This window comes from Rhinolophus sinicus, chromosome 14 (assembly GCF_057876585.1).
Source record: "Rhinolophus sinicus isolate RSI-liver-muscle chromosome 14, RSI-T2T, whole genome shotgun sequence".
In the NCBI taxonomy this organism is placed as follows: Eukaryota; Metazoa; Chordata; class Mammalia; order Chiroptera; family Rhinolophidae; genus Rhinolophus; species Rhinolophus sinicus.
The window spans coordinates 40,601,565-40,621,261 of NC_142514.1; the positions used below are offsets into that span (position 1 = coordinate 40,601,565).

Below are 19,697 nucleotides of genomic sequence, written 5' to 3' on the forward strand. Positions count from 1 at the left end.
AGACTTACAATCAGCAATTTCTTTTGAGGTGCACAGGTTAATGGAGTTCCCAGAGTGTCTCAGATATGAGATTGTTGTCTCATAATTATGTAGTTCTTCCAAGTCAGCACTGAGAAACATGGAGAACAAAAAGATTACTTAAAATAAAACATTTCTTTAAACATTTAAAAACTTTTTGTAGTTTTTCTCCTCACCAGAGAGGTAATATAAGTGTGTCTGACCAATATAGTAACCTTAGCAGATATGGAAGGCATATCACCCCTACACTAAATACACAGGAATTCTGGATGAAATATAACAGTGCAAAGAATTACACAATGAACATGTAACTCACCTAAAAATCAATAAGAATTCTTTAAAAAATCCCCAGGTGCCAGATAATAGAGAGGAAACTCGCAGTTAAAGATGTAAGTGATAATTTCAGCCAAGGGACTCAAAGGAAAATTGGGACCAGATAAAGAAAGATCTTAGTAATTGGGGGGCTAGGGATTTAATGCCTGCATCAGAAGTTAAGTCTGAGCCACAGGCCTCATCTGAATGGGAAGCTGGAACTGAGCTATCCGCATAAAGTCCAGACAAAATGCCATCCCATCCATAAAACAAATTCTAAAAAATTATCTGTGCGCAATCCCAGGCATTGAGCTGGGAAGACTGCTATCTGACTATAGCCATTGGAGCTATAAAGGGTCACCCATGAGAAATCAAACTTGAAAACCCAACACCAAGTACAGGTATAGGTTCTATCTATTACTAATTAATTAGTAATAAAACTAACTCAAGAACAACTGAAATTTTTCTAGGACTTCAAGGATAACTCAGTATCAGAAAATCTGTCATTGCAATTAATCACACTGAAACACAAAGCCAAAAGGGTACTTGAAATCCAAGCTCCCTTTGGAAAGCTAATCTGAAATCACTCGGTGACCATGCTTCCATGAACCATGGCACCTCTGCTTTCTAAAGGAAATAATTCCCACTCAAAAGAAGCTTTTAGTCAAAAACTGCATGCCACCCATGATGAGCCAGCATAGGTGGTCAGAAGAGATAACTCATGGGAGAATTAATAATAGAATGACTTTAAAATAAGTATGTTTTAAGTGTTCAAAGAAATAAAGTGAGGGATAAAAGCCACGAGAGAGAATGAAAAAGGAACATGTAGATTTGGAGACAGGAGAAAGCAGTTATAGAAATTACAGACATAGCTCTTGAAATAAAACATTTAATGTAGAGTTTACAAAGCAGACTAGACACAGCAGAGGAAAGACTTGGTGAATTACTTAGGTGTGAGGAGGTAGCACACAGAGATAGAGAGATGGAAAATAGCAAAACTTATCCGTAGGAAGGCTAGAACGAGAAGGTCCAATGTATGTACTAGGGACTCTAGAAGGAAAAAAGAAAGGAGATGATGAAAAGGAGTCAATATTGACATGATAATAGCTAAGAGTTTTCTAAAATTGAAAAAGGATATAAACCAATCTACTGAAGCAAATTTAACAATAAGAAATAATGATAAACTCATGCTTACACAGTTTGTAATAAATTAACATAAGACAAAGAAAAAAAAGAAAAAATGTAAAAGCTGTGTGAGAGAAAAGACAGGAGCAGCAGACCGGCAATGGATTTCTCATTATCAACAATAGATGGTGGGGATTGTGGGTAATAGTTTAAAGCTCTGCCAATATACAGATATCTGCCAATATAAAATTCTCTTCCAGCTGAATTATCCTTCAAGGGTGAGGGAGAAACAAAGATGTTTCTAGAATACAAGTACCTGTACACGCATTTACTGCTCACAGATCCCTGAAATTGCACTAGTAATGAAGTAGGATATAAAAAACAGTGGTGATCAAAGAAATTAATAAAGCTATTGGTCAATCTAAATAAATGTTGACTATGAAATATGACTAATTTGTGGAAGTTTAAAAATAAAATGGAATTAAAATGTTGAATAATATGGAAGATGGTAAAGAGGGCTATGGGAATTATTCTCAGGTTTGTGCTATTTAGGAGCAGGATACAGATTTTGACTAACATTAGATTTAGTTAATCATGGATGTCAAAATTTAGCTGTAACCATGAAAAATGATTAATATAGAATATTTAACTTCTCACCGTAGGAAAATATGCAGTAAGAAAGCTTAAACATTTAAGAAGAAGGCAGAAAAGGAAGAAAAAAAATACAAGTAAAGAAATTTCACCTGGAATTAATAATTATTTCAAAACAAAGAGTTTGAAAAAAAAAATGAAATTTCACAGTAAATTTAAAACATAAAGTGTAATGGGAAAAAGTCCAAATAGATCAAGAGTCACAAAAATGCAGAGATTAACTTACTCCAATAAAATAGAGAATATCTAATTGGATGTTTTAAAAATCCTACTGGTGCTGCTAAAAAGCAGCAGATAAACCAAAGCTCCCACATAAATGAATAGAAAAAGAGAGGGAAACTAAATACTAACTCAAAGAAAGCTTAGGTAGGTATATTAATATTAGATCATACTTCAACACGACTGTTCAAGAAAATGAGATAAGGTACACACACATACACAGACGCACATACAAATTAGAGCTAAGGAGGGGGACAAAATGAGAGACAGTTTTCAGTTTTGAGAAAGTTATAAAAATGTTATGATCAGTTCTATGCCAATACATTTGAAAATCTAGAGAAAATCAGCAATTCTAGAGAATTATATAAAATTATCACAGGGATTGAAGGGAAATAGAAAGACTGATAGGCCAGTAAACCATCAAAGGGCTTGAATCAACAGTACACACACCCACAGCCCCCCCCCCCCCATTCAACCAACCTATCTCCTTTGCCACCACCAAATAGTTTTATAGACAAGTTTTACAGAAAAAGAAGCTACACTACTCATTTAAGAGGATAGTATAATTGAATATGAAAAACACAAAATGATCAAACCACAAAATAAAAATATAGCCTAATCTCACTTAAAACATTTTAGCTCAAATAAATAAAATAGTGGAAATGAATTAATTAGTAATAAAACTAACTCAAGAACAACTGAAATTTTTCTAGGACTTCAAGGATAACTCAATATCAGAAAATCTGTCATTGCAATTAATCACACTGAAATAATAAAAGAGAAAAATAACCCACCCAGATTATTTTAATAGTTGCAGTAAAGCATTCTAGGTAGATCAATTTTCTTAATTAGATTAACCTCCAACAAATATCACACTTAATAGGCAAGTGGAACAAAGAGTCAATATGTAAACTCTACTGGGAACTCCTACAATAGAAAAAAATCAAACCCATAGAAAATTGGACAAAAGAATATGGCAGACATCACAGGACAGAACCACTGAATAGCTTATATAAGTAAATTTACAACCTTATAGTGAACAGGGAAATGGAGGTCAAGACAACGAGAATTTGATTCACACCCTTCAGGTTAGCAAAAATCTTACAGTTTGATAAAAATATCTCATTTAGCCAGAATATGGAGAAACAGGATCTCTTTACACTGGTTTGAGAGTGTGAATTGGCTATTTTGAAGAATAACTTTTCAATATCTAGCCAACCTGAAGTTGTTTATTTACTATTGTTTCACACTTTTAACTCTAAGTAAAAAACCTAGAGAAACTTGCTTTTATATTTACCTAGAAATATGAGGATGATTACTGCAGCCTCATCTGAAAGGGTGAATGAAAATTTAAAACAACCTAAATGTCCCTCAGTAAGGGAATACATGAACAAATTGTGGTATGTTTATATGATGAAATACACACAATATGCAATTATAATGAATAAATTAGACTTGCATGCATGAACATAGAATACAAAAACACAGCTTTGAAAAAAAATCAAGTTGCTGAGGGATAGAATAAGATGCCATGCATACAAAAATGTAAAATACTGTGTTTTAATAGATAGATGAGTTTGTAGCTAAAGTATAAGAAATACACTAAATGGATTCACTCCTACAATGCGAATTGGTGTTGTTGCCAATGGGAAAGGAGAAAGAGAAATGGGACTGGGGAGTGAAACGAAAGAGACTTCAACTGTATCCATATCAAATGGAAAGTAATTACTTCACACCGGATGTGGAGAGAGGAGAAAATATTATTCCATAATCCTCCCACCTTAACACAAGTGAGGTCTCAGTAGTTTGGTATTCTTCCTGATTTTTTCCATTTATATGTGTATCTGTATAGTTGTTGACAATGAAAAGTTGTTACTTTCTCTCTTTTCTTTTTTTCCTCCCCATTTATTATTATATCATAAGCACATTCTACCCAATTGTTTTCCCTCCTTTCTTTGGTCATTTTGGATATTTCCAGGTTTGTTTGTTTTTTTCATAGTCTCTATAATATTTTTAAAGATGAATGAATAGTTCATTTTGTAGAAAACAAAAAAATTATAAACTCTAATATATCAGTAATTTCTCCTCTCATTATTTTGTTCTCCTCCCCCTGCATGAAGTAAAAAAGAGGAACTTTCTTAAATTATAGACTATACCATGTATCTCATGCTCCAGTGGCCTAAATCTTATTGGGATATGGTAAATTAACTTTATTAATAAGAAACAATTTGTGGAAAAATTGAAAGAAGATGTCTAATCAATTTCTTACACTACTTCTGTCAGAAATGAATAAACACCTAACTTCAGATGATCAGAAAGAATTTCAACCAAATTAAAAAATAAAGAGCATCTTCAGATCAATTGTCATTACAGAGAGGCAGTCTCAGGGTTAATATTAAAAGGAGAAAAATATATTGTAGATCTATTTAAACCCCTCTTTTTGCTACCTGAGAATGTCTTTTATCTTTTTTCTGGTCCATTAAAACCAGGTCTGAGATCTGTCTCGATTTAATACGGTGTGGGTCAATATAAAGAACTTGGATTGCAGAGAATAAATAACTCTATGAATTAAATATATCCGTGCTTCAATTTCTTTGTTTCAACATGTATTAAAATATCTGTCTACAGTCTGTCTCCAGGACTGTAGACATTGTTGGGAGGCAGCACAGAATTACAGACAGATTGGGGTCAGACAGATTTGAATTTGAATCCTAGCTCTTCTACTTTCTAATTATAAAGTATTGGATAAATCCCTTAATCCTTAGTTTCCTACTCTACAAAAAATCCTTCGTTTCCTACTCTTTAAAGGTATATTATGGATATTGGATGAAATATTTGCACTCTTCACATAGGCATTCCACAAAAGTGTGCTAGTAATCTTATATTAGACGACAGAAATTATAGGTTTTTTAAAAAAAAAAGTTTTGGAGTTTGCATTTTGGAAAGTTCTTTTTACTTCTGGCATAGCATCAGATTTTTATCTTTTCCGATTTTCTTATAGAAAACCCTTAGTAATTTAAATATTACATAATAAAATATTAATGTCTGTTGATGATATCTTCAACATTATCTATGTTCAAGAAGAAACAATATCTCCTTAAATATGATGCAAATGCTGAAGATGATTTACAAAAGCGGGTATTTCTCTTTGTGTTTGGTCCCTAAGAGACCCATTTTCAAAATACATTTTGAACAAGTGAGCTCTCTTTGGCTGAAGCATGGAATTGTGACTTCTCGTGCTTGTTTACACTTGCCGTGTCTACTTTAGGCCACAGCCCTCCTTTGGAGAATAATCTGTCAACCTCTGTATTAGGCTCTACACTTTGGAGAAGTGGTACACACGGCTCATTCAAACATCTGTTCATTTGGTCAAACAGTGAAATTATCCATCACAGTATTAGTAGCTGTTATTTTGGTTGGTGCAAAAGTAATTGCGGTTTTTGAAATTTTTTTTTTTTAACCTTTTATTTATTTTAAGCATGTTTTTTCAGGACCCCTCAGCTCCAAGTCAAGTAGTTGCTTCAATCTAGTTGTGGAGGGCACAGTTCACAGTGGCCCATGTAGGGATTGAACCAGCAACCCTGGTGTTATGAGCATTGTGCTCTAACCAACTGAGCTAACCAGCCACCCTGTTTTTTGCAATTTTTAACCTTTTAAACTGCAATTACTTTTGCACCAACCTAATGCTATTTGTTGAGGGTTTATCACACGTTAGGTACTGTACTTAGGTTTATCATATCTATCTCCCTCTGGCTGTGTGGTCGTAAGCAATCATTTAGGGTCTCAGAGCCTTTATTTCTTCATAGGGTCTCTGAGGCAATTACTGAGTGAACACATGGGAAATGCCTGACAGGCACATTTACTCTCTCATCTTCTCCTGCCCCACATTGCATGAGGCTGTGTCAAAAAGTTTCACTGCAGGACAGTTCTGGAAAATCTAAGGTAGAGCTTGCATTAACTAGAAAGATTGAGACTTCAACAGCAAAACCTGTTATAGCCTTACTTTAAAAAATATAGCTAATATATACTATTATGTCAGTTTCAGGTGTACACCATAACTGTTCAACATTTATATACCCAAAGAAGTGATCACGGTAAGTCCAGTAACCATTGGACACCGTACTACATTATCACAATATTATTGACTATATTCCCCAGGCTGTACATTACGTCCCCATGACTTATTTGTCTTTATACCTGGAAATTTACACCTCTTATTCCCTTTCATCTCCCCCCGCCCACCTTTTAAAAAATTTTCAATTACCAGTTAACATTCAATATTATTTTATATTAATGTCAGGTGTTCAGCATATGGTTAGACATTTGCATAATTTAAGAAGTGATCCCCTTGACTTGTCCAGTACCCACCTGGCACTATGCATAGTTATTACCATAATATTGACTATGTTCTTTATGCTTTGCATCCCCATGACTATTTTGTCACTGCCAGTTTGTACTTCTTAATCCCTTCCCCTTTTTGCAACCTGCCCCTCCAACCCCCGTCTCATCTGGTAACTATCAGTTGTTCTCCACAAAAACCTATGATGACTGTGAAGGTTAATTTTATGTGTCAAGTTGACTGGCCACAGGGGTCCAGATTAAATATTATTTCTGGACTTGCCTGTGAGAGTGTTTTTGGGTGAGATTAGCATTTGAATCAGTGGACGCAGTAAAGTACATATCCCTCCCCAGTGTGGGTGGGCATCATGCCATCCCTTGCGGGCCTGAATAGAACCAAAGGCGAGGAAGGAGGATTTTGTTCCTTTTTTCCTGCCTCACTGTTGAGCTGGGACATCTCATCTCATCTTCTCTGGCCCTTGGACTGGGATTTATGTCATCAGCTCCCCTGGTTCTCAGGCCTATGACCTAGACTCAGTTACCCCACTGACTTCCCTGAGTCTCCAGCTTGCAGAGAACACATCATGGGACTTGACCTCCATAATCATGTCAGCCAGTTCCTCATAATTAATAAATAATAACTATTATACACATAATATATATTATGCATAATCACATCTATACATGTATGTCCTTCTGTTTCTCTGGAGAACCCTAATACCATGACCAGGTAAATGTCATTAGAGTGGTACCTAACCTTACACAACCTGCCATCCCCCCTGGCCTCAGTTTCCAGAGTAACATGGTTAACTCTGAAGCCGCATTGTCAAACCACCGATCTCATTCATAAGGAGCACATGTAACAATAACAATAGCTAATAATTATTGAGCACTTCCTGTGTGCCAGACACTGTTCCAATTGCATGTGTGAATTCATTTGATCCTCATTCGACCCTATGAAGTAGATACTCTCATTTTTTTCATGTTCAGATGAGAAAACTGAAACATAATTTAAGGTCACAGAGTAGTAAGTGTTAGAGCAGAGGTCAGAAGTCAGGTATTTGACTCCAGGATCTGGGGTCTTAACCACCATTTTCCCCGAAAATAAGACCTAGCCAGACAATCACTTCTATTGCATCTTTTGGAGCAAAAATTAATATAAGATCTGGTCTTATTTTACTATAATGTAAGACCAGGTCTAATATAATATAATATAATATAATATAATATAATATAATATAATATAATATAATATAATATAATATAATATAATATAATATAATATAATACCAGGTATAATATAATATAATATAATATAATATAATATAATATAATACCGGGTCTTATATAAAATAATATAAGACTGGGTCTTTTATACTATAATATAATGTAAGACCCAGTCTTATATTAATTTTTGCTCCAAAAGACGCATTAGAACTGATTGTCTGGCTGGGTCTTATTTTCGGGGAAACACAGTAGCACCTCACAAAAGGGAGGCACCTGTTAAAGTCTAACATAGCATGAACAACTGCCACTGCGATGGAAGTCATCACAGAAGGAAGTCATAGGCCTGTACAGCAGAGACGACCCAGAGGACTGAACAAACTATAATCAAGACTATGATGAGAAAGATCACATCTGCTAAAGATGCAAAAGTGGAGAAGCTCTGAGATTTCTCAGTCATTGACTCACATACTCCCATTCACTCTTTGATCAAACTATATTCACGTTCATGTTGTCTACATTATCTCATTTCACCCTCTCGGTAGCACTCTGAAGCATTTTACAGATGAGGAAACCGAGGCTTGGAGACTTTGAGCAATTCTCCCAAGATAGCACTCTGGTTAAGTAGCAGAGTGGGTCTGGAAACCAAGCCCTGTGATTCCTAGTTTATTGCTCTTCTCTGAACTACAGGTCACTCTAGAACCCAGGAGAAACTGTGAAATGAAAATAAAGAAGCACAGGATGATGATGAAGGTCAAGGAGCTTATGAGTGGGTTTGAGATACTATTTTTCAAAACTCTGTTAGGCTGATTCAACAGTCTCACAAATCAATTCTTCTCTATATTAGCCATTTATATGGGGAAAGTGTGATGGGAAGTCACTATTCTTCTCTGTGCCTGACATCACTTATAAAATAAGGACAGTATTATTTAACCCGTATTTTGAGGTTAAGGCGAAATCAATGAAGCCACTGGCGAAATTAGAAATGGCTCTAAGAGCATTTGGCTCCTAATGCAACTGCTAAGCAGATTCTTAGTAATCCAGCGGCAACTTCTGCAGCATAAAACAAAACGACCTCAAGCCCTCATTTACATTATTAAGGTCAACCTTTAAAATATCTGCATCTCAAATTTCAGGGAGTCTGCTTTGAGGTGGGCCATAAGACCTAACCCTATTGGCTTAGGGTTAGGTCTCCCCAAAAGAGGGAGACGAGGTCACCCTCTGAGCTGGAGGCCAGCTTTACTAGGAGCCCTGTCTCCTGACTCCCAGCCTCTGCCTATAGCACTAGATCTCTTTACAGACAAATCCTGCTCCTACCAACACCTGGCAAATCACTGCCATTCATCAAGTGTTTACGACACTGCCGGGCACTTTGTGGAATTACAGATATTTATCTCAATTCTTACAGCAATCCTAGGAGGTAGCACTTATTGATTTGGCCATTTCCCATGTGAGGAAATGGGAGGCCCAGAGATATTAAATAACTTTTCTAAGATCACACAGCTAGTATGAGGAGCTCCAAATATGAATCCAAGGCGATCTGACACAAAAGTCTGTTCTCTTAACCTCTTATAACACATTCCCTGGATCTTCCGATTTTTAAGTACTGCTATGTTATTCAATTTAAACAAATTTCAATTATGGTAAGAAAGAAGTATTAGATTCCCTGCTTTCAAAAAAAAAATAATTTAGATAGGGAGGGAAAATACACCCAAGAAACTGGAAAATAACAAAAACAGACTGTATATCATTGAGTCTCAGCTAAATACCATCTAAGTCCATTTTATTATCCAGCCAACATTTGCTGAACTATTATTACATGTTACACCGCCTACCACTATACATTCTAATCATGTCAAATTACCTATGGATGTCTCCTGCCTCTGTGCTTTTATATGTATGGTCCCTTTGCTTATAATATCCTTACCACCAATATCCTCTTTATAAACTTCTACTTATGCTTTAAAATACTAAATAAGTGTCATTCTCTCTGGTCCTCCTACAATCTATTCACATATCAGCCAAGACAATCTTCTAAAAAGATAATTTCGATCTTGTCACAATCCTGCTTAAGACTTTCCAGAGGTTTCCTATGGTTTATATTAAAAAACAAATAACAACATAACTATCAAACACCTCACCGTTATGCTCTCACTCCTAGCATCCTCTCCATCCTCCTGTCCTGCCATCTCTCCCTCCCTCATTACACTCTAACCCCACTGCTCCCCTTTCTGTTTTGCAAGGATGCCATGCTCTCTCCTACCTCGAGGACTTGGCAAGTGCTGCTCCTGCTGGCTGGAATGGCCAGCTCCTTCACGACTATCAGGTCTCACCTTAGATGTTGCCTTCAAGAAAGTCCCTCTCCTGCTACCTTTTCCAAACAGCCCTCCTCTCCAGCTATTTCTATTGACCATACCCTCTGCATTATACCATTCTCAAGAGTTGCCATGATTTTCAAATCATTTCATTCCTTTTTTGTTAGTTTCATGTTGTCTCTCTTGCTCTGGGGTCTTACATATCACTTACTGCTGAGTCTCCAGTGACTAATACAGTGGCTGGCACATCATTGACTCCCAGCTGTCTGCATTCTCCTGTGATGCTCACAGAAATACTAGAAACTCTTAGATGGATAGGTAGATGAAAGTACTTTTTTTCCCCATGGAGCTCCTCCTCTGCACCAAGCACTATTCTAGAATATAAAAGCAAATAATTGACAAGGTCCTTGAACTCAAGACTTTCATAGTCTTGAATAAAACAGAAAATAAACAGGGAGAATAAATATTATCATTTGTAGCATTAATAAATATTAACAGGAGAGTAACACAGGCTTATATACTGAATAGACAGTGGCTTGGGAGAGGAAACAGGAGCTATAGTCAGGGAGGTTGTCATTTAAGCATTTACCTTACATTATATCAGTATGTGCTTATTTGTCTTTCTTCCCAACTGAAATGTGCGCTCTATGAGGATAAATACTTTGTTTTATTTTCTGTTGGGTTATTGGCATCTAGAACAATGTTTGGCACATACTTGGGGCTCAGTAAATATTCCTTGTATGAATGAATGAATGAATGAATGAATGAATACTGAGTGATGAGAAGGAGCTGTCAGGTGAAGATCTGGGAGAAGACCACTCTATACACAGAAAAATGATCACCTCCCAGATATCATTTCTACTTGGTGCTTGCTGTGTTTGAAGAGGAGCCAGAAGGCCACTCAGTGGGCTGAAGACAGTGATCAAGGGAGAGAGGAGGTTAGGGGAGGTGTGAAGAGTGGAGAGTAAAGAGGAGAACATATAGGACCTTCTCGGCCCTGGTAAAGAGTTTGTGATCTTTGAATTTTATTCTAAATGTAAAAGGGAGGTGAAGTGCTCAACGATTAGTTTGATTAAATAAACATTGAATTCAAAGTGTATTGAGTCCATAGAAGAGGGGGAAGAGAGGAGAGTGCCTCCCATGAGGGCTAAAATAATGGCAAGCTTCTTGGCAGAGTGTCACTTGCTCGACAGTAGACTAAGAAAGAACAGAGGAAAGAGAGGATTTCATGGGAGTCCACATCTTCACGTGGTAGTAGTCCGTAGATGATATGCAGGGGCAAATGAAGAGCTCAGATTGCCCAAATCATTTAGCTTTAATATTACGAGGATATGGTATAGCATATGCAAATTAATGCAAAAATAAAGATAACACAGTCTTGGAATGTTTACTTATACAAAAGCTCATAGAAGAGAATATCATTCTATCTGCCCATTTATGCCCCCATCAATCAGTGTATCTGTCACTCCTTTGGTCTATCACTTATTCTTTAAAGAATTACTTGCATGTCAACTTCCTGGGAAAACTAAGGTGAGAAAGTCAGACAAAAAAAAAAAAAAAAAAAAAAAAACCAACTCATGGAGTTTACAGTCTAATAGCTATCTCCCCAAATCCTTTATGTTGAAAATTCTGAGAAAAAAACAGTGTAGCTGAAAATCTTTATAAACATATAGTCCTGAATTCACATTCTGGATAAGCTCTGTATTATCTCGGACTTAAGGGAAAGTCATGAAATGCCTCTGAGCCCTTGGTTTTTCACCTACACACTAGGAATATTAATTTTACCCTCCTGAGATGGTCATGGTGCTAAAAGGATTCTGATAGATGTAGAGGGCTGGGTAATGGACTGATATTCCATTCAATCTTTCTTTGTACCTTTCTTTCTATGTACAAAACTAGGCTCCCAGTCTGCAACTTGTGGTTGTTTCATTTCTTCATAAATCATGACTTTTTCGAACTCATCATTTGAATGCCATGAAGAGAGAAGACAACACTTGGTTCCAGGTGCCTTCACACTTTTGCTCCTCCCTGGCCAGCTTCCCTCACACAGCTCTTTCTGCTGTGATAGAAAATGAAATTCTAAGGCAGGCATTGAAGAACCCGGGCCTGGAAAATGTCCAGGCTCAATTTGTGGAGCAGGCCATGAGTCTATTCAATCTTGCTTTCTCTCATCATAAGTAAAGATCTCACGTGACTCTGTAATAAGGCAGCCGGAAGTGGTGGTTGAGAGGCCGTGGTCTGGAGCCAGGCTGGCCTGCTAAGCCCTGGTAGTACAGATCCAGCCGCAGCTATCCAGTACGGGGCAGTTGTAGTTGGGAGTTTTAAGACGGGAGAGTTGACATAAATATAGGGCATAAGGTGTGGTCGATGGGAAGTGCTCAATATGTAGAATCTTTAGGTGATTTTTTTTTTTTTTTTAAAGGAGGAATACTCAAAAACATGAAAGAAGAGAAAAACCCTAAGTAAATTCACTGCTCCTGCCTTGTGAAAGACAGGTCAGATAGTGGCCTTGTTGTGTCCCTGAAACCCAGTTGAAAAGGGATAATAAGCTATTGAAGGGCTGACGCTGAAGACACCTGAATGTTCTAGGTACAGGCTTGAAAAACGGCCTTGTCTTCATTCTTGCCCCATAGCAATTCCGTTTAGCACACGGGGTCTTGGAGCCCACTTTCACCAGATGTCATGTGAGAAGGCTGCTTGGCTGCTGGGCAGTCAGAGAAGATCTGTGCCAGTCACAAGGACCTAAGCACAGCCATGCAGCAAAGAGCACTGGAGCAGCCAGCAGCTTCAAAACCAGCCTTTGGAGATTCTGATCTTACATGCACCAAGGCACATGGATGGACTGACTGCTTTTGTTTTGTCAAGTAGAAAGAAATCCCAAATAGCATTCAGGAAGGAGCAGTCTTGTATTGAGCACTGGTGATGGGCCAAGCACTGTGCACGTGTTCATATCAGCAGGGATAGAAACCAAATCACGCAGAAGCGGTCCTAGAGTCCGATCTTTCTCTCACGTCTCCCTCCCCATGACTGATCCAGAAATGGCTGGCTTTTCTCCCCAATATAACTTGAATTTATTAATTTCTTTACCTCCATTTCTAGCACCTTGTGCGTGTTGTTATTTCACCTCTCTGTGACTTCGTTTCCTCATCTATAAAATGGGATGCTTTCATCCACTTCTTAAAGATGTCATAAGTCATATATGTACTTAGAACAGACACTATATACATGTGGATTACTTTTTTTCTCTCTCTTTAGTAGGGGATATTGGGGGACAGTGTGTTTCTCCAGGGCCCGTCAGCTCCAAGTCATTGTTTTTCAATCTAACTGTGGAGGGCGCAGCTCAGCTCCAAGTCCAGTCGCCATTTTAAATCTTTACTTGCAGGGGACGCAGCCCACCATCCCATGTGGGAATTGAACTGGCAACCTTGTTGAGAGCTTGCGCTCTAACGAACTGAGCCATCCGGATGCCTTTCCAACAGTTCAGTGGCAGCTCATTGTCTTCAATCTAGTTGTGGAGGGTGGAGCTCACTGGACCATGGGGGAATCGAACCAGCAATCCTGCTGCTAAGAGCTCATGCTCTAACGAACTGAGCCATTTAGCTGCCCTTGGGTTGCTCTTTTTAATGTTATTATCGTTGTTATGTTGTTGCAGTGGCTTCCTTGGCTGTCTTTCCCTTTTCCAGTTTCCCCACTGCAGGTATTATTTATACAGCATCCAGAATGGACTTTACAAAATAAATGTTAGCTCACATCACTGCCTGGCTTAAAATTCTCCTCTGGCTTCCTAATGTATTTAGAGCAAAATCCAAATTCATTCCATGGAGCACAAGAGTCACCACCACCATCCATTCCCCTAGGGCACTGTGTTTTAGCTATGCTCCCCTCCTTTCTGGCTCCTTAAATGTGGGAAGGGAGAACACCCTTGTTTATATCAGCTGTTCCCTCTCCTAGAATGTTCTTCTCCTAGACCTTCCATGACTGGGTCCTCCATCATTCAGGTCTCAATCTAAATGTCACCACCTTAGAGAGACCTTTCCTGAACTTCCTACACTTCCTTTATTGCACTCTCAATCCCTAGTTACTATCCTAATACTTAAAAAAAAATTCTTTATGGTATTTACCATGATTGAAATAAAGACAACAGATGTGTTTCATTTGACCACAGTGTCGTTGCTCTGCTATTGGCATGCTCTACTTGAATGTCTTAGATAAGGCATTTAGTGCCCACTTCCACAGCATCTACTCTCCCCGTGGTCTGACACAAGTCCTACGCACAGTCACATAATCTCCGCAGCCCTAGGAGGCATTTATATTGCCCAGTCTGTGTGGGGTAGAAATATCAAAAACACAAACACAAAAGCATGTTCCAAAGTATTAGGTTGAAAGAGGTCACACCGAAGATTCAAAATAGGCTCATATGATCTTTCAAAGACTATCATCAAAACAAAAACACAAAATTAAAGAGTTCGGGAGAGAAAACGGTAGACTCCTGCGATCCACCCCTAGACCCTATAGAGACACTATACTGTCTAAATCTTTTCTACTAGTGACATAAAGAACCTCTTCCTTCCTTAGCATCTTGTCTGAGATTCCCTGAGTCAGGAGTACCCTCTAACACTTCCTAATGGGAGAAAAGCCATATTTATAGCTAAATGGATAAAATATTAGCCAGCTCTGCTAAGGACGGAGAGAGCCCCAGTGCCGATGGCTGCTCTGGGATTAACCTACTTTGCTCACACAAATAAGGGCTGCTGTTCAAAAGGGATGCCGGCCATCCTGGTTCACATGAAAGAGTGAAGGCAAAGAATAATCTCCAAAGAGTCATTTCACTACTGGGAACAAATGAGATATTAATATTCCAGAGATAACAAGAGACGGAGAGGCCAAGGGTGGAAGAAACTAAGACTCATCAAGCATCTTCTGAGTACTCCACGCTTTATACAATTTATTCCATTTAGTCTTCAAGGCAATCAGTGAAGTACATACTATTGTGTTCACTTTACAGATGTGTATTTCACAGCTCTGATCTGTTAAGAAAAGACTTGTCTGAAGTACAGAGGAAGGGTTTGAACCTATGTGAATCTGATTCCAGACCTGTACTTGTTTCATTACACAACGTGACTTCTCATATATTTAGTGTACAATAAGAAGACACTCAGGAATGAAAGTGGCTATTGTACATGCACCGATTTCCTAACAAGGTGATTAAAATATGTATAGCATCCATAGAAACAGCTAAAACACAAAGATTCCTGTTTTGTGAATAATGGTTGTAAACAGTGAGAATTTTAGTTTGGAGAAGAATGTAGTCCTTAGATGTTTTAAGAACTGTCATGTAAAGAAGAGGTAAAGACACTGTACACTGTACCAACTAATACATCTTGGACAGATGGCTGGGAGTCGGGGATGGGAGGTCATATGTTTTTCTAGCTCAACTTCAAGGACTTTCGAATAAACAAACAAGCAAACAAACCAACATATGTGTGCATGTACATGTAAGTTATTTTTGTTTCCTGTATATACTGCTGTACTCTCAATGTCTGTAAGAGTAGAGGCTCAATAAATATGTGTTAAATGAATAACATCTGCCCCACAAAAGAAAAACACTGGATTCTCCCAATAATGAGAAAATAATTTTTGAAGAGGCTAAAGTCTGAGCATGGATTCCTGCATTTGGTGGGAGGTTATATAACCGCTATGCAAGCTTTTTGAACACTCTGTAGACACTAGGCACCGCGCTAAACACTTAATCATTATTTCATTTAATTCTCACCACAGTTGTATGAGTTAGGTCCTACCAATATCCCATTTTACACTCATAAGTAGAAACTGAGGTTTGCAGAGATTAAGGCATTTGTCCAAGGTTACACCCAAGGTTACACAGGTATTTAAGCGATAAGGCATGGATTGAAACCCCAGGCTAGTGTTAACGTTATGCTATGTTACTTGGCTACATCAGATAATTGCCAGGGCCCCTTTTCAGCATTAAGGTCCTACATACTCTATTTCTAGTACCTATGTTGAAGATTAATACCGTGAACTTGGAAATGTTCTTCTCAAACAAGTGCCAGTGTCCATGGAAGTTGTATGTAAGGCTGCTTAGCATCGTGGCATTTACTTGTTCAGACTAATTTCTGATCCCTGACAGATGAAGTCCAAACTCCTTAGCATGGCGCTGACTACACTTCAGGATCCAAATTTCTCTCTTATTTTCTCATATCAGAATACTTTTTATCTGCTTATATCCTCCTCTTTAGTACTACTGCCTCGCTTTCAATCGTGTTGTAGCTCTATATAAACATGCATTGGTTCGTCCGTTTGTCCACCCACCCATCCATTCATCCACCCATCCATCTACCCACTAACCAACTATAAGTAAGTCTATTTGCAAGAATAATACCCTGTCCTCACCCACCTTACAGTCTCACAAAAGGGAACAAATAAGTAAACCTATCTCATTTTAACCCATTGCGCAAGATATATCACAAATTCTTTCTTCTGCCATGAAGCCACCCCTAAGAATCCTGGTCCCTCTTCATCTCTTTTGTCTTTCACTCCTACAGCACTATGGCCCACATCATTATTGAGGTACGATGAAACTCACATCAGATGAGGGCTAGCTTCTAAAGTCCGTATGAAAGAACAGTATAGTCAAATTGCCCTTGTATACCCCTTTGAAAGAAGGTATCAGAGACTGACTACTCTTTCCCAAGACTTGTCCATCACAGTAAATTTGTCCCCCATGTGGAAATGAGTTGCTGTTTCTTTGATGAAAATGCAAGAGAAAAAGTCAGCTTAGCGTAGAGCCAAGCCGCAGGAAAAACGCATATGTAGCTAAACACTACAATCTCAGCACACTCAATCAGACTGCGATGCTCACAGCATTCAAGGCATGAGGGAACCAAGACTAATTCAGAGTACACCAGAATGCCACTGTCCCCTCAGATTGTCACACTGGGGCCAATCTCATTGAGTAAACCATTGCCTGAGCTGTGCAAATTGTTTTCTCTTTAAAATCAATGCACATAGAATGCAGCGCCTTTGACATACTGTCATTTAACTCTGTCAAATAGACACTCAACTAGGAACTCCGACAGCACATGAATCGTGTTGAGAACCACACTGTCCATTCCTTGTTGAACACAAGTGTCTTATCTACTCCTTGGTGTAAAAGATCCTCCGTGATTTGGTTCCTGTCTACTCCACAATCCCATTTCTTTCTATCCCTTACTCTATTTTCTATACTCTAACTCTACCTAACTACGAAGTTTCCAAAATAAGATATGTTACTTCAACTTCCTGCCACTGCCTGTAGTACCCCCTTCCCAAGTTATCCAGCAAATGTTGACCCTCACTACTCATTTTAAATGATTCCTCTTCAGTGCTAGTTTGATTGGATTAATGCGTCGATTCTTCAACTCTTCCTGGAACACTGGGCTTCCCCATGTAGTTTCAGTGCCCTCCCACTCTTGATGCTGGGCTTGGTCGTGTGACTTGCTTTGACCAATAACATGTCAGCACATGTGATACAGCAGAGGCTTGAAAAGTATTTGTGCAATTGGACTTGTCTGCTAGGAGGAAATTCCTCAGTTAGTGTGTTGGAGGATGAGACAGATGGTACTAAGTCAGGTTTCCCTAGTCATCCCAGCCAAGGCAATCCTAGATCAGCCAGATGCAAGCTGACCCGCAGACACAGGAGGAATCTCAGTCAATATCAGCAAAACTGCCTAGATAGTCGATAACACATGAGCAACACCAGCTGATCCCTCAAACCCACACACGCGTCGGGTGAGGTGATACAGTCAGAATAGTTTGGGCATAGCTGGTGGTACAGCCACTATGGAAAACAGTATGGCAGTTCCTCAAAATGTTACAAATTAAATTACCATATGACCCAGCAATCCCACTCTGGGTATAAACCCAAAGGAAATGAAAACAGGATCTTGAAGAGAGGTCTGCACTCCCATGTTCATTGTAGCAGTATTCACAATAGCCAAGACATGGAAACAATCTAAGTGTCCATCAATAGATGAATGGATAAAGTAGATGTGGTAATATACAATGAACTATTATGTAGCCATGAGAAAGGAAATTCTGCTATTTATGACAACATGGATACATCTTCAGGGCATTATGCTGAGTGAGGTAAGTCAGACACAGAAAGACAAATACTGTATAATACCACTTACATGTGGAATCTAAAACAAAAACAAAAACTGAACTTGTAAAAATAGAGAATACATCACTGGTTACCAGGGACTGGGGGACTTGGAGCTGTGGTTGAACGGTACAAACTTGCAACTAGTATATAAATAAGTTCTGGAGATCTACGGCATGACATAGTGATGATAGTAAAAAAATAATAATAATAATACTGTATTATAAACTTCAAAGTTTATATTATTTGTATATATTAGTATACAAATATACAAAGTATATATAATTAAGTGTGTCAGGCTTAATGCATGACACACTTCAAGGGGCTCAATAGATAGTATTTGATTGAGGGAATTAAGGAACTGACATTTCCATGGCAAAATTCTTAGAATGAGTGCACCAAAAATAGAAGGTCCTTTGTCCCACTACCAATTCCTAACACTGCACCAGCTGCCCTCAGCATTCTATGGCCTCTAATTTGATTTATTACTATGGAAGCTAATGTTTCAATTTACTGACCCCAACTGTACAATAAATAAAAGTACCTCAGAGGACCATCTTTGCAACTTAATGTCAGCAGGGCTGTTAAATGCAGTTTATTTAATCTCTCATCTAAATCAAAAATTACAGTTTGTTACTTATAAATCTGCTCTTCCCGCAACCCTTCTGAGAAATGCCAACACCTGGCCTGTGCTTCTGGCTTGCTCTGGGCAGGCTCAGCAGCCTCGTTGGTGGTCTACACTCCTGCACAATTAAGAAACAGCTACTCACCTCTCTGGAGGCAGGTAACCTTCTTCCACAGCTGCTGCAAGGAAAAAAAAAAAGGCAGAGTGAGAAAGAGGCATTAGCAACAGCCTGATTAAAACGAATTGTGTTTATGCAATGACCTGACTCCAGGGACAAAATACGGAGTGGTAACTAATCTGTGCTGCAAGCCTCCCCTTCCCCTGGCATCCAGGGAACCCTCCATCCTGCATTGCAGCCCTCACCCATACTTTATGGTGCTTAATCATGAGTATAATCTCTTGTTTTAGACTTTGACCTCCTGGAGCACTGGTATTTCTGTTGCATTTCTCTCTTAGTCTCTTGTACCTATCACAGGGCTTGGGCAAAAAGCATGTAGCTGCCCCATTCATGCTCAAAATAAAGACAAATTGCATGTATTGAGCACTTACTGGTGCGCCAATTAGTTTAAGTCTTTCCATGTCTCGTACCTTTCTTTTATCCTCACAATGATCCTGTGTGTGGTGTGTTGTTACCATCCCCATTTCCAGGGAAGGACGAGGAGGCTCAGTGAGGGACAGGCCCAAATCTAAATAGCTAGTGAGTGGAGGAGCT

The 19,697-nt window shown here is 38.5% G+C and overlaps 1 protein-coding gene across 2 annotated transcripts in view; it reads right to left on the reverse strand.

Annotated features, from left to right (window-relative positions):
* The window catches only part of FYB2 (FYN binding protein 2), a 96,850-nt gene that overhangs the window by 36,422 nt on the left and 40,731 nt on the right, over nucleotides 1-19,697 (reverse strand). Inside the window, exons 4-5 of one of the 2 annotated variants that reach the window (XM_019742549.3) lie at nucleotides 19,131-19,161; nucleotides 9-109 (exon numbers count right to left, since the gene is read on the reverse strand). In XM_019742549.3, the coding sequence (XP_019598108.3) occupies nucleotides 9-109; nucleotides 19,131-19,161 (132 nt within the window). Of the gene's footprint in view, nucleotides 1-8; nucleotides 110-19,130; nucleotides 19,165-19,697 lie in introns of both variants that reach the window. The other variant, XM_019742548.3, reaches the window with a different exon arrangement.